The 15,513-nt window shown below is 43.2% G+C and overlaps 2 protein-coding genes across 3 annotated transcripts in view; one reads left to right on the top strand and one right to left on the bottom strand.

The window, feature by feature from the left end:
• The window catches only part of LOC119172190 (uncharacterized), a 168,861-nt gene that overhangs the window by 24,871 nt on the left and 128,477 nt on the right, over positions 1-15,513 (bottom strand). The window lies entirely within an intron of this gene.
• Positions 1,112-7,574, top strand: LOC142814498 (uncharacterized). Of its 2 annotated transcripts, none has more exons than XM_075893281.1 (4): positions 1,112-2,315; positions 2,854-3,111; positions 3,784-3,828; positions 4,385-7,574. In XM_075893281.1, exons 2-4 carry the CDS (start codon positions 3,015-3,017, stop codon positions 4,543-4,545), a joined length of 303 nt encoding a protein of 100 aa, XP_075749396.1. In that variant the 5' UTR covers positions 1,112-2,315; positions 2,854-3,014; the 3' UTR covers positions 4,546-7,574. The 2 variants fall into 2 exon arrangements, with proteins under 2 accessions (XP_075749396.1, XP_075749395.1); XM_075893280.1 differs by having other exon boundaries at positions 3,706-3,828.

Below are 15,513 nucleotides of genomic sequence, written 5' to 3'. Positions count from 1 at the left end.
GAGTGGTCCGGACCACTCTTAGGAACAATGTGGCTACTTAGAACCTGCTGCCGCAGCGGTATACTTTGGTGCCCTGGCTGCTTTTGAGTTAATTCACGCCCATTAAGGGCTGCCTGATGACTGCTGGTGCGTTTTTATTTCTTTCGGCGCTTTGAGCTTCGCGTGTTGTTTCCCTTGTACGCAGTGGATGGTGTTGACAACCACCACCATCCAATAAGTTCGAAGTCGCAGTAATTGAAGAATTCTATTGGGCGTCAATGGCATAAAACTACGCATGTAAAGATTTGTGGTTGGATGAAAACCAATGTGATACGTGAATGGTCGGTGCATTCGAACGCGACATGACATAGGATCAACCTTATTTGTTATGTTGTTGTGTTGCGCCCCATCTCATCCAATTAAAAGTGCGACTCGAGATCCTTGCATCATTGGTGGAAATTACCACCAAAGAGGTTAATGGGAGCACATTATTTGCACGCTATTGGAAATAAAAATGAGAGGAAGTTTTCAGTGAGTGGTTCCTAAAGTTTGTGCTCTAGTGTACTTTCATTGGCTCTAACTGTCCAATGGTTGCGATCTCTGAAATACAGCTGTCGATACACTTTGAGACGATCTGGAACAAAGCATACTTTGTAAACCAAAGCTTATTAGGGGTGCGCGTGATTACGCATGGAACTACAAACAAAGCATGCATATTCACCTTCACTGTTTAGACACCGATATGGACCGTGATATTGTGACAAGCAATCGGAATGAAATGACCCTAGTATGAAACCGAAAATATGCAAACCCTCACGATTCTGGAGCAAACCTTGGCTGAATTCATCCCTGCGTCAATTACCAGCCATTTAACTTGGCGCACGAACATCATTCAAAGGTAGAGCGAGCCACTTAAATGTATTTTGTGCGACGTAGCGACCACTTGACCTGAGAATAATAGCGTTGCGAAGGCGAATCCCCTGTCGCATGCTCTGATCGAAGCAGACGACAAACGCGAGCAGACGACGGCTTGGCCGACCGGCACAGCTTGTGATTGGTTGTGAAGCAATACCCTCTACATCAGCTCACTCCGTGACGTTGCCAAAACACTTCTTTCATCTGGCAGGCCTGTCCTGTTCGTCATATCACCCCCCTCGCACATAAGAGAAAATTTTGTCACGCCGTGAAAATAGTGCAAGTACTTTCTAAGAGCTCTCTTATCATCTTATGTGCTGCGCAGTTGTCGAAAACAACATGGCGTCGTAAACAGCATATCGGTCAGTGCGACTTTCAGCAAACGCTTCTCGCACGAGTTACTTCAGCGTTTGACCGGATGTGTTGTGATTACAGCAGCTCTTTTGGTGCGTGTAAGCAGTGCGGAAAGCTGTGGCAGTGCAATGGTGTTCGGTGAAGCGCAGCGAAGACTGTGCGTCGGTGTGGTTATCAAGCGGGGATCGGCGTCGATGTATCGACGGCAACTAGCACTTGAGAAGCCTGCATTGTGTGTTTGTGGTCCGGTAACAGTTCGTTCGCTTGACTTTCCAGTCTCTCAGTTTGGTGCTGTGCGACATTTCGGATTGACAGCGTTTTGACATGTTACTTGAGTGACCCCAAGTACGTACGGAAACGTATGAACTACGCGCTCGGTTCTTGCTTCGCCACCAGTTAGCCCGTACGCTTCTATTTACTTGAGAGCAATGTACTGTTCGGGAGTGAAACGATGTTCGTTGTGAACAGTGGTGCTGTGTTGACGTTCCAAGACTTGTGAACAAGCTGTGCTCGTGTGACCGAAAATTGAAAGACAGCGTTGATAACTGTTTTGCCCAGCGAAGTCGTGGTGGGGCAGCTTGGCGCTTTTGTTTGTTAAGTCGTCACTTCTCCTTTTTGTGATAACCATAGTCCTAGCGCTGTGATGTGATCAACCAAAACTGCGAGATGCTACATTCTGTTGTGGATCATGTTACTTTGGAAGCGCGCCTAGACTGTTCTTCGGTAACAAATTGAGAGTTCTATGTGGCAGCGAGAGCCCGTGATTGTCAAGCTTCCCTCCCGCCCCCCCAAAAAAGCAAAGATTTCACCGGTGCCTTGCATTGGATGAAGTTGTAGGCCAATATCGCCTAACTACAGGTTTCCGAGTTCGTCTGGCCATCGTTTTGCACGGCACTAGAGCCTTGACAACAGCCGGTCATGGCCAGTTCTTACACTTTATCAATGAACGTGCACGCCTGGCCAGCCCTTCATTGCTGTCATCGGCAGCTTCCAGTCTGCAGATGCCCTTTGCCTGTTGGCCGTACTTGGTTCCTTATGACACCGACGGCTACTAAATGCTGCCATCGGTGAGTTCACCTTGCAGAACTAAATTTCACCGGTACTATAATTCACGCAGTTCTATAACGTGTGCAAGTTTTTAAGCCCATCAGATGTAATGTTTCTGTATGGTAAGTTGAAGCACGAAAAATTTACTACTACTGTTATATACATACATATATGATGGAGCAAATACATAAAAAGTTTTTTGTGATTTGATACAAGTGAGCTCTTGTTTGATTATGAGGTTGGGCGTGTCGATTGACCACGTTTGATAGTTGGAAAGTTAATGTGAATTTATTTTTCAGGAGCCAGGTTGCACTTAAAAAAATTATGTTATTTTGGAAAATTAGTTCTATAGACAATTACCACTGTGGTAGTACTATACTTCAGTAGGACATATATATTGCGGTACGTAAATTTTACATGAGGCTTCAGTTTATTTGAAAGTGAATATAGCAGATTTTGGTCACTTTAACGAAGTGATAGCTTCCTCAAATAAGTATTAGAAGTGAGTGCTTTTAATGATTGTTTTTAATTAAATATCTCGTTTTTGGCTCTTCACAGATCGCAAAGATTGGTTTGTTAAGGTCCTGTGATGCATCGGTTGCACATTCTGGCACATCAATCTTCATCATTACTTGGAGCACCTGTACAAAAATAGGAAGGACACGTTCTCCCTAACTGTGCAAGCCTATGTCACTGCTGGGACTGTTATCATTCAGCGGATGTGGCGTGGAAGCATGCATGGCAGCCTCATCTGGAAGGACTGCAATCTGCTTGGGAGCTTCAAGGGCACAAAACTGCCTAACGGCTGGCTGCAAGGTTAGTTTTTCTTTAATACATACGATTACGTCAACACCACTTACTGTGCACAAATTGAAAACCCAAGCATGGTTGCTTTCGGTGGATACCTGTAATACTCTTACACATAATTCTTATTAAACATTTATAGAACTAAATTGCAAGATAATTGAGAATGTGGAAAGCTGAAAGCCTGCAGCTTATGAATGAAACTCCAATAATCTAGAGACTCAAAAGCTTGTGCTTTGAAACGAGCACAAATACTTTGATTCCTTATTGAGCTCTCGATCTTGTGACTCCCTCTGGGGATCAAGTGCTCTGGAAGGAAATAGCAAGTGGGTGAAAATTGCCTGGCTGTTCACAACTTGCAAGGAGAAAGACCTATTAAAGAAGCCTCAGATGACATAGGGCCAGTAACTGCATCTTTTACCTAATGTAGCTTTTTCTCTCTCAATGCTGTTGCTTGTGTTTCAGCCGAACATGTTCACCACGATTGCATAGTGATATATATTTTTCTACAAATTGTACCTGACCTAAGTATGCATTGTTGATCTCTAAAGGCGACGTTCAGTGTGTTCCAAAGCCATGGCTTCTCATTTCTCTGTCTGTGGCTAGCCTATTTCAGCAGCAGAGCGATGCAGCTAGCACACATGCAATCCAAGTCATGGAGCGCTCCTTTGGTGTTCTATGCAGGACGCAGCATATCCACCCGGCAAGACACTGGTATCAACAATAATGGTGAGTGTTGGTGGCACCTGTAGGAGCCCGTTGTGTTTGTTGCGTATGATTATTTCCCCTGATGAAGTGCAATTTTGAAAGGTTTTCTTCATTTAGAATAATAGATGTCAGCAACAAGCACACTCATAATCCACAAGTTCTTTGTGTCTTCTAGACTGCCCATTTGCTCCTATATGCGGTATGGTGAGCTGGTTATGTTAGACAGCCTTAAAATTACGAACATTGGCTGTTGTGTTGTAATGCAGTCTAACTTGTGTTTCTTAGTGAACTTATTTGTGGTCTACTTCTCGCACCTAGTGTAAAGTCGAAATAGAAGAAACTCTATTGGCTTTTTATGCCTGTCAGAAGTTTCATGTCTTCATCTATAACATTGTAGTTTTGCTCTTGTATCATATTAAATATATTTTCAGTGTTCACTATTTGCGTGTGTGTGTGTTGAGGCTTGTCATTGGCTTCTGAAAATACAATATCTGTAAATATGAGCACATAATTGACAACTATACACTCTTGCATGTAGCATGGTTGTAACAATGTTCTGTATTTTTCCAAATTCCAGCAGTAACAAGGGGTTCGGTGCTCCACGGTCATGAACAGTGTATCAAGAACAGAGCACAGAAGACCAACAAGTATAAAGGGACTGCCAGTGACTGTTCTCCTGCTCAAAGTTTACAACAGCAGAAAGAGCACATTGTGATGTCAGGAGCAGCTGCTGCTTAACTTCTTAGCAGTGCATTATTCAGCAGTTCATTTGCTTGCATTCGAAATTATTTATATTTTGCATGGAAGATACCAAACTATGACACTAATTTAAAGTCTGCTGTAGTGTTAGTGGGCAAATATTTTTGAGCTGAAGTTTTTAACATGTGTGTTAAGTGCCTGCGTGCCTCTACATTTACATGCCAGAAATCACAGCATCTATGGTCGCCAATGGTAACTGTGTTTGCATTCTTTGTAGTACAAGAAGTAAAGCCATGGATGCAGTAACCATGTACTTAGTCGATGTAATCCTTCAGTGTACACTCATTTGTATAGCACCAATGATGCCATGAGTGTATAAGCTCTGGGAAGTGAATCTATGTGAATTATTTTATTTGGAAGGAAGAGGATCATCACTACTCCTAGTATATCTTAACAGTAGATTTTAGTGCTTGGGTATTATCCCACTGCCTATCCGTCCTTCAACAGTCTACTTATCTACTGTGTAAGTGTAACTTTTTAAATGTATACTTTGCTCGGATAGGTTTGTTCATAATGTAATGCAAGTGACTTATTATCTATGCAGCTCTACTCAGACTAGAAATAAAGGTATTTATTTTTATATGTAGCTATAGCATGCATTCACTTGTGTTTTTCTAGGTGCCTCTACAATTGTTTAGCCCTACAAAAGTGCTGGTATACTCTAATATTGAACCTGGCCTCTTAAAATGGTTTGTTAGTGGAAGTACGAATGTGTTTACAACCAATATTACTATCCACAGATGAACTGTGAAAACTCTGTGAAAATATATTTACATTTATTGAACTTTGTGAAGGCAAATGTTGTTATGTTCTTTTATTGTGGTCCCTGTTTCATGCAAATAACACATAATTACTTTGCAGTGGCATAGTATTAGTTGTTATTTTACACATATGTGCTGAGCAACATCGCAGTTGAGGCCAGCAGCAAGACATACATGCAGTGCACTGGAGCATCACCTCACATAGTGTACAGTCTTTGCCCACCAGTAAACTCAATATTTTTCAAGCAGACTAATAGACAGCTGTATGGGAACTGTGTTGATGCCCAAACTTTGAAGTCTTCTTGAGGAGTGTTTAGCATCATTTTTGTCCAAGTGAAGTAGCTACCCAAGGCCACAACTGGTGGGAATGTGGTGGTTTCCTCTCTCCAAAAGCACTCCTACCAGAGAGAGAGAGAGAGATAAAGATACAAGGAAAGGCAGGGAGGTTAACCAGACGCACATCCGGTTTGCTACCCTGCACTGGGGAAGGGATAAAAGGGAGAAAAGAGGTTGCAGAAAGATGAGAAGGTACACACAATCACGAGCACACTCGGTGAGCACACACAGTTCACAGGCGGTCGCTCAGGTTTGTTGACTTAAGGTAAAGAAGCAGTGCTTTAGTTGCTTTCTGCGCAACTGAGGCAGATGCCCAAGGTCCTAGTATCTTCTGCACACAAAATGGTCCGGGGTCAAGTCGATTCAAAACCATCCGTAGCTGGCATCGCTGTGTGTCGTAGCAAGCGCAGCTGCAGAGGACGTGTTCGATGGTCTCTTCATCTCCGCAGTAGTCGCATGTAGGAGTGTCTGCCATACCAATGCGAAAGGAGTACACCTTTGTGAATGCAACACCCAACCAAAGGCGGCATAACAGTGTCGCATCGGAGCGGGAAAGTTGTGATGGTAGCTTTAGCTTTAGCGAAGGATCCAGTTCATAAAATTGACACCTTTGGAAGCTGGTAGACGACCAGAACGTGCGTGTGAGATCTCGAGCCAGCAGGTAAAGTTGTCTTGCTGCATCATTCCTTGGTAGAGGAATCGGGACTACACGGGTTTCTTCATGGGCTGAGCGGGCTGCATCATCGGCTAGTTCATTTCCGGTAATACCGATATGTCCAGGCAGCCATTGAAATATAATATCATGCCCTCGTGCTAGAGCTTCATGATGGCAATGTCTTATTTCTTGTACCAGTTGGTCATGGCTCCTCCTACGCGTGGCAGACTGCAAACTCTGAAGCGCTGCCTTCGAATCACAGAATATGACCCATTTCACTCCTACCAGCTGCCTCAATGTTATTATGGGGTGAATTCACGAACTGGAAAAATAATTGGTCTTTGTTTTCTTGGCCAAAAGAGTCACTTCCACCGTTGAGCCACCACGACACGTCAGAATAGAAACTTTTAGCTAAATAAAGTTGATTCTACTTTTGAGAAGTGTTTTGGGGAAACGAAATGGCACTTATAGCTGTCAATATAAACACTGTTTGCACCAAGGAGCTTAGTAGCTAATAATTGTATTTTTCATGTATTGTCTAGAATTTACTCGCGCTGTGCCAACTTTCAGCCCAAGTGTCCTAACATGCTTTGTTAGTGGGTTGTGAATGAGCCAAGCTATGTAAATAAAAAGAGTGATATTGCAGACATGTACAAAATATTGATGCACAGCCCTTTTCTTTAGCAAGATATTGTGAAGGGCTTTATTCTTGTGTTTTTTAAAAAAACTGCTTGTCACTGGGCAGCAGCGGAGAACTATGCATCAAGCTTTTGCGAGATGGTTCGAGAAACACCATGTTCAGACATAACAGTGCCGGTGGATTTCTCTCGTAAGTTACTTTCTGTAGTATATTCAAAATGAGTGTATTAGAATTGTTGTTTTATAGCCATTCATTTTAATATTTACACCTGAGTGTGTGTATGTATGTATGTATGGGTGTACATATGTATATGTGTGTGTGCATATATGTATGTATGTATGTATGTATGTATGTATGTATGTATGTATGTATGTATGTATGTATGTATGTATGTATGTATGTATGTATGTATGTATGTATGTATGTATGTATGTATGTATGTATGTATGTATTTATGTATGTATGTATGTATCTTTTAAATGAGAATCCGTTTATCATTGGTGAGTAAGTTTGGTAATGATTTGGCTGAATTTGTTCCTAGTTATTTCTCTTTTGAGCCATTATACATTTCAATTCGTTTTGTACTGCATAAAAATGAATGGAACCTTACACAGAATATGTGTGTTCGAAGAAGTTTCATTTACCAACCTACAGTCATGGGCAAGAAATTGGGTAAAATGGAACGAACCTGCGAAGATTAGTTTCGAGCATAGCTACTCTACATGGCATATCTCGTACACATTGCGTTGGTTGAATATGTCGATTTCAACCTTTCAATTTTATTCAGAATAAGCAAGCTATCTCCCGTGGTTGTATATGTGTGTGATATTTATGCATACTGTGATACCGGTTCGCAATTACAATTAAGGTCACAAACCTAGTCAAGCTGAATACACAAATTTTGTCCATGCACCTTTCATCTGCACTGGAACTGTTGTTAATAAAAAAGAAACTTCAGTTTAGAAACTTATTCTAGTAACCAAAAGCGGGGTATCTCTTTATCACACAAATCAAATTGCCATTGTTCTGTTCCATTAAGGACAATTGGGGACCCTCTCAGCAGAACTCGATAACTGCTATAGTTCACTTTAACCATTGACAGCGACATTACACTGAAGTGTGCAGCATGACAAATAGCGAGAGAGAAGACACAAACTAATCACTCTGTTTGCGTCAGCTCTAACTGTCCGTGCTCTTTGGTCTTGCTGCATGTGATGATGCCCACCAAATTAGCACGAAAGCGTGTCCCTACAAAGGCAGTCAACTTGGCTGCAAGCAGTTAGCTCACTGCATGTGTAGATTTTCTTCAAAACACCGTGAAGACTGATTGCTGGTCGAATATCCAAACACGTGAAAAGTAATATACCGGGTATGATATTGGTATTTCAGCACTGGACACTTTTGCGATAAGAGAGGATGGAGGAGAAAATTATGAACCCTGAATTGTTTAATTTTTGAAGGAGCACAGTACAGCGCTTTTGGGTCAAAAGGGGAGTGAAAGAAGCAAGTGTGAAAGCCTACTTCTCAAAAAACTAGTACCCGCCACCACGCATAATGTCAGGCCGGGCAACCTCTTGGAAAAAAAAGTGCTCAGGGATTCTGCGAATCGAACCAAGTACCTTCTAGATTATAGTTGAGCGCTGTAACCGCTCGTCCACTGCAGCAGTGCTTGTGTTCGCCCTGTTGCTGATATATCGTCATTCTTTCGAGTGAAGCCAAATGCAAAAACGTCCCGTGAAACTTTGTCAACAATAGAAAAAATAGTTAGAATGCGTTTTCCCAAGGTTACTAGAAGATAGAAACCGCCACGTGTGACTGTATACCGGTGCACTATTTATTCTTGTACAATACTGTCATGATATTGGGATAGCCGGCTCTAACGTACGCTACCTTCTCATAGTTTGCCAAATATAGATAAGAAAATAAAAATATATATCGGCCTGTGACAACGCTAATCAACTATTATGAGTTCACTGTCACTAGTGTCACTTTCACTAGATGAATGCTCAGTTTGCTTCCATTATCGTTATTTAGGAAAGTTTTGGCTCATTAACTCAACTCTCTTAATTAGCATTGATTCTCACACCTAAAGACAGTCACACTTCATCTCGCTTTCTGAGTGGCTGTCACTCCCATATAACGCGTACTCCACTTTTTTATGCTCTCCGAGCATCTGACCCTGCTTTGCAGAGACTTTCCCTGACGTCTGCTGGGCCAGAAAATTGTTTTTATTATCTATCAATTTCAAGCTTTCGCGAAGCCGAAACGAGAGTCTCTCTCTCTCTCTTTTCATCCTTTTCGCACGTGTGATAACGTCTCTCGACCTCAAGACTCGTATACACGTCCCTTGCTTCGTTTGCGCACTCAAACAACGCTGGGCGAAATATTTGCACCGTGTTTTGTGAAAAGCATTAGCACTGAGACACCTCCCGACGAGTCTCCCTCATTTTACGTAGACATATACCTAAGCGTAAGCGTATGCACGTTCTCGCATTCCCGCTTTATAAAAATGCTGTGGTGCATGGAACCAGCGAAATTGCGCTCACAATTTCATCTGATTACTGCTGTTATCTATTTCCGCACAATTCGCCTGCAGGCACCAAAGTCGCTCATGTGTCTTGTAATAAGAATATTGTAACAAAGGCTACCTTTGACTATAGGTACAAAACACCCTTACGTTCACCACTATACCGTGCTAGATTGCACCGAATTAGTTAAGTAGCAGCGCAGCTTCAATAAAATGTAAGGTAACTGGTCGCGTTAAATAGGGGAAGACATTCGAGGCTTATTTTCAAACATTGCATGCATCGATTTATGTGTGGTTTCATTTATGTGGTACACCTGGAGTGTTGTTTACTTGTACTTGGCGAGATAGTGCATGGATTGCTCGGTGGCTTAAGGCCATCGAGCAATTATTTTTTTTAGCTACAGTCGTTAATTAAAGGCGAGTGCTTGGCTTTGCACAGCCCACCAAAACGTCTATTACAACGTACGCGGCATCCCGTAAGCGCTGTAGCAGACGCTCGCGAAACTGAAACTTAGATGCAGCAAATCATTGGCTATCATCGTATACTCTCGATGCTAGACGCTTTGCGTGCTACCTTGATATTATCGGCACGCACTTCTTTCTTTCCTTGTCGTTTCATCGGCTATCGTGTGTCCTCCTTGCCCTCTTAAGCGCCGAATAAGTTAAATTCATACCCGCACTATAGTAATCCCTCCAGATAAGAGAACTTTTGGCTAAGAAAATGCGTAGCCAAAGAGAAAGCTTTGTGAATTCAGCCCAGTTGTTCATTAAGTGCGAACTGCAAGAAAATTTGGGACTGCTGGTAAAGCCCAGTTTTAGACAGGGCAGACCATGGGGGTGTAGACATAACATCAGATTCGCACCCCTCCCGCGTGCGTGGTTGCCCTATTCTAATATCAACTTGTAAATACGCATAGGTAGTGCCAGAGTTCCCTTCAGTATATACCCGGTTGGTGACAGCCCAATCAGTAAACTCTGCGAGTACAGTCACGCTACTGCGCACCTTCTCTGCTGATGTGCCTTTCTTTCTTTTTTGAATCCTATAAAGAGCAGCCCTCTCAGCCACACTAGGCCCGCTAGAGAACAGCCCTCCCAAAGGCGACGTAATTAATGAAAGGGAACTGGCGTGCCCGGTCTTGTACACGAGCTGCTCTACAGTCGTTGTTAAGCTTTTTTCGAGAATCCGCACTGAATGACGAATCGTGACTCTTCGCAGACAATATTGATGTGTCGTATTTGAACGACTGGTGGTATAGTCTCATGTAGTGTCGATCATCCCACAGTCTTCTCCTTCACTTCACTCTTTCACACATTCTTTATCCTTCTGAAGTACTGGTTCAGAAACCGGAGCTGGTGAACGGGATGCTTCCTCGGCTTGACATCCCTGCCGTTCTTTTACCTTTCTCGCTCTCCCTCGAAACAGCTCGCCTCTTCGTGGGAGAACCATCAGGGAATAATGCACCTTTAGCTTGATGTACACGCAATTTGAATCATCATCATCATCAGCATCATCATCATCATCCTGACTACATCCACTGCAGGACAAGGGCCTCTCCCATGTTCCGCCAGTTAACCCGGTCCTGTGCTTGCTGCTGCCAATTTATACCCGCAAACTTCTTAATCTCATCTGCCCACCTAACCTTCTGTCTCCCCCTAACCCACTTCCCTTCTCTGGGAATCCAGTTAGTTACCCTTAATGACCAGCGGTTATCCTGTCTACGTGCTACATGCCCGGCCCATGTCCATTTCCTCTTCTTTATTTCAATTATGATATCCTTAACCCCCGTTTGTCCCCTAATCCACTCCTCTGCTCTCTTCTTGTCTCTTAAGGTTACACCTACCATTTTTCTTTCCATTGCTCGCTGCGTCAACCTCAATTTAAGCTGAACCCTCTTTGTAAGTCTCCAGGTTTCTGCTCCGTAGCTAAGTACCGGCAAGATACAGCTGTTATATACCTTCCTCTTGAGGGATAGTGGCAATCTACCTGTCATAATTTGAGAGTGTTTGCCGAATGTGCTCCACCCCATTCTTATTCTTCTAGTTACTTCAATCTCGTGGTTCGGCTCTGGGGTTATTACCTGCCCTAAGTAGACATAGTCTTTTACAACTTCAAGTCCACTATTACCTATCTCGAAGTGCTGCTCCTTTCCGAGGTTGTTGTACATTACTTTCGTTTTCTGCAGATTATTTTAAGACCTACCTTTCTGCTCTCCTTGTCTAACTCCGTAATCATGAGTTGCAATTGGTCCCCTGAGTTACTCAGCAATGCAATGTCATCGGCGAAGCGCAAGTTACTAAGGTATTCTCCATTACCTCTTATCCCTAACTGTTCCCATTCTAGGCTTCTGAAAACCTCCTGTAAGCACACGGTAAATAGCATTGGGGAGATTGTGTCCCCCTGCCTTACACCCTTCTTGATTGGTATTCTGTTGCTTTCTTTATGAAGCACTATGGTAGCAGTTGATCCCCTGTAGATGTCTTCCAGAATGTTTATATATACTTCATCTACGCCCTGATTCCGCAGTGTCTGCATGACGGCTGATATTTCTACTGAATCAAACGCCTTCTCGTAATCTATGAAGGCTATGTATAGTGGTTGGTTATACTCTGAGCATTTCTCTATTACCTGATTGATAGTATGAATGTGGTCAATTGTTGAGTAGCCTGTTCGAAATCCTTCCTGCTTGTTCCTTTGGTAGATTGAATTCTAATGTTTTCTTTACTCTGTTAGCAATTACCTTTGTAAATATCTTGCATAGTACAGAGAGCAAGCTGATCGGCCTGTAATTCTTCAAGTCCTTGTCATCTCCTTTCTTATGTATTAAGATGATGTTAGCGTTCTTCCAAGACTCTGGTACCCTTCCCGTCAGGAGACACCTCGTAAACAGGGTGGCTAGTTTTTCTAACACAATCTGTCCTCCATCTTTCAGCAGGTCTGATGTTACCTGATCCTCACCAGCAGCTTTGCCTCTTTGCATGCTCTCCAAAGCTTTTCTGACTTCTTCTATCATTACTGGTGGGGTGTCATCTGGGTTACTGCTAGTTCTTATAGTATTAAGGTCGTGGTTGTCTCGGCTACTGTACAGATCTCTGTAAAACTCCTCCACTATTTTAACTATTCTATCCATATTGGTAGTTATTTTGCCTTCTTTGTCCCTTAGTGCATACATCCGACTTTTGCCTATCCCAAGTTTCCTCTTCACTGCTTTGACGTTTCCTCCGTTTTTCAGAGCGTGTTCAATTCTCTCCATGTTATACCTTCTTACATCGCATACTTTACGTCTACTAATCAACTTCGAAAGCACTGCCAGTTCTATTTTGTCTGTTGTACTTGACACGTTCATGATTTGACGCTTCTTAATTAGGTTCTTCGTTTCCTGGGAGAGCTTGCCAGTGTCCTGTCTGACTACCCTGCCTCCAACTTCCACTGCACACTCCGTAATGATACTCGTCAGATTATCATTCATTGTATCTACGCGAAGGTTGGTTTCCTCACTGAGAGCCGAGTACCTGTTCTGCAGCGACACTCTGAATTTCTGTACTTTCCCTCTCAGTGCTAGCTCATTGATTGGCTTCTTGCGTATCAGTTTCTGTCGTTCCTTCTTCAAGTCTAGGCGAATTAGAGACCGTACCATTCTATGGTCACTGCATCGTACCTTGCCAACCACTTCCACATCCTGCACGATCCGTGAGTGTGCAGTCATTATAAAGTCTATTTCGTTCTTATTTTCGCCATTAGGGCTCCTCCATGTCCACTTGCGGTTTTCTCGTTTTCGGTGGAAGGTATTCAAAATCCGCAAATTATTGCGTTCTGCGAATTCTACTAGTAGCTCTCCTCTGGCGTTTCTAGTGGAGAGCTACTGGAGACCTCCCACATTCACACGCAATTTGAATAAAAGTCCTTCATCTCAGCGGTGCATTTGCTGTCTTCGTGGCCCAATTGGAATGATCACCAAGGGTACGCCTTATCCCCGAGTTCATCTCGGAGTTCCTTTTCTCCACTGTCTAGAATACTTTGCAAAGCGCTCTAATCGATAATTCGTGTTTACGCTCATATGCTCATGTTGAACACTGCTGCAAACGTTTCTTCCCATCGGCGCATCAAGCTACCGTTGAATGTTGCTCGTGCGTTTAGGAAGAGGCGCTATTGTTCCTGTTCGCATTCGCATTGATTGCCTATTGCAGCCCTACCGCTGCTGCACCTGATCTACTCACCGAAATTGAGAATTTAAGGAAGGGCCACCGCCTGATCGGTATCATGTGGTAGCAGTGGTTGTGGTGACAAAAACGCCATTTGATTGTCGCCTCCTGAACTCCCTAACTGGTGTGTCACCTCCAAGGACTTTGGTCTCATCGACGCATCGCACTACCGCTGAGTAGGTACTCATGCATTTAGCAAAAGCGAGCTCGAGTTCCTCCACAACGCCTGCAATGATAGGTACTTGTGATGCTCGAATAAAAAGACTTATGCTAAATATATTGCAGTGGTTGGGACACAAAGAACGCTCTCTGATCGACGCTTCCCACATATTTCGGTCAGCTTTTTTGGAAAAATGTACATTTACAGCTTGACTTCTTCAAATTGATACCACGAAGTTGCGCCTGTTTGCAAATATTCGTTGTGTGTTCGCGAAAGTTTTGGTTCATCCACTTTTCTGCATTTTGGCGCTGCACACTGGCGTTGTGTGTGAGTGTGTGTCTGTGCTAGTGTGTGTGCGTCCTTCTTGTGGTTCGCTATAGCCGTATGAATGATGAACCCCAATCAAATAGACTGGTAACGTGTCTTAGCAAGTACAATATCTTTGTTTGTCAAGTATGATAATTTACATCGCGTAGCTTTGGTACCTTATTGTTTTCCATGGGTTAAATTTGACAGGAGGTCTATGAAGGGTGGTCGACCGAGTGACATCCTTGATAATATAATAAGTATAGGTTTAAGTTTGTAAAAAAATCAAAAAGCCTAATTTTTCTTCTTGCTCTTGTATTCTTCTTAGAACAAACATTATATGAAAAGGCATGTATCTGCAAGACTGGTAAGTCTACGCCTTGCAACGATTGATATCGAAAAAACAGAAGTTCAAGACTGCTAACTATCAAAACGAAAACCTTATTGGATCAATAAGAAATGAACTACATAAATGCGAGGACCGGGTAGCCAGGGTAAACACCAATTTGACTGCGGAAGACTGACTGTACAAGCTGACGAAAACAAAAACCCTCCGAAAGCCGTAAGTAAGATCCTAGCGTCCCGGTATTTCCCTTTCCAGGTAGTCGCTATTTGGCAATTATTCAATGCCTACTCGGCTTTCGGTAGGCCCTCAGGTTGCTCGGGGATCGGCATTACACAAGCAGGAAAGCTCATTTCTAGAGACCTCATTACAGCCGCGTAGTCTCCTCACTATCCCCTCCTCCCCCATAAAACTCTTTCCACGCATTCCACGAACCCTTTGTTCTAACAAGAGCTCGCGAAGGTAGGTTCTGGTAGGGATGTGACCAGGCAGCCAGCGTCGTCGTTCCGGACTGGCGCACTTGTCTCGGCTGCTTTGCGAGCAGCGAATGGCCCGATGACAATCTGCTCACCCAAATCTAGACTGCAGCCTCGCTAACCAACCATGTATAATACGATGAAAGAATCACTGTGTGTACAGGCTATTCTGTTCACCGCCCCTCTATTCTTCCGCATCATTCTGCGTTACGCGTGGACCAAGGAGCCAGACTCGGTAAATTATTCGTAACGAAAACCCAAGGCTTAAACTTTGCTTAGTTGTGGACGACGTTTGATTACGTCCATATTTCCCCGCTTGTTTTCGCTTCCCAGTAAAAGCTCCAGATAGAGGCTCAATTACGGGCAGTATATGAAGAGAATTTTCTATGTCTAGAGTATGGCTAGCTTCTTTTACTACCTTTTGGCGCTCTGGTATCAGCGTTCTTGACATTTAGCCAAGTGAAGTATGTGGTCCGCCAGGTAACCCAGTTCGATTTCACGTGCTCCAATCCGCAAGTGCCGCAGGTGCAATCACATACTTTG

The sequence above is a fragment of the Rhipicephalus microplus genome, chromosome 4 (genome assembly GCF_043290135.1).
Source record: "Rhipicephalus microplus isolate Deutch F79 chromosome 4, USDA_Rmic, whole genome shotgun sequence".
Lineage (NCBI taxonomy): Eukaryota > Metazoa > Arthropoda > Arachnida > Ixodida > Ixodidae > Rhipicephalus > Rhipicephalus microplus.
This window is presented reverse-complemented; position numbering and strand designations above follow the sequence as displayed.

Excerpts from the sequence above, each read along its gene's own strand:
- LOC142814498 (XM_075893280.1), top strand. The coding sequence starts at position 3,015 with ATGTGGCGTGGAAGCATGCATGGCAGCCTCATCTGGAAGGACTGCAAT. Across the intron at positions 3,112-3,705 it reads GCCTAACGGCTGGCTGCAAG|CCTATTTCAGCAGCAGAGCG; the intron begins GTTAGTTTTTCT and ends GTCTGTGGCTAG. Across the intron at positions 3,829-4,384 it reads CACTGGTATCAACAATAATG|CAGTAACAAGGGGTTCGGTG; the intron begins GTGAGTGTTGGT and ends TCCAAATTCCAG.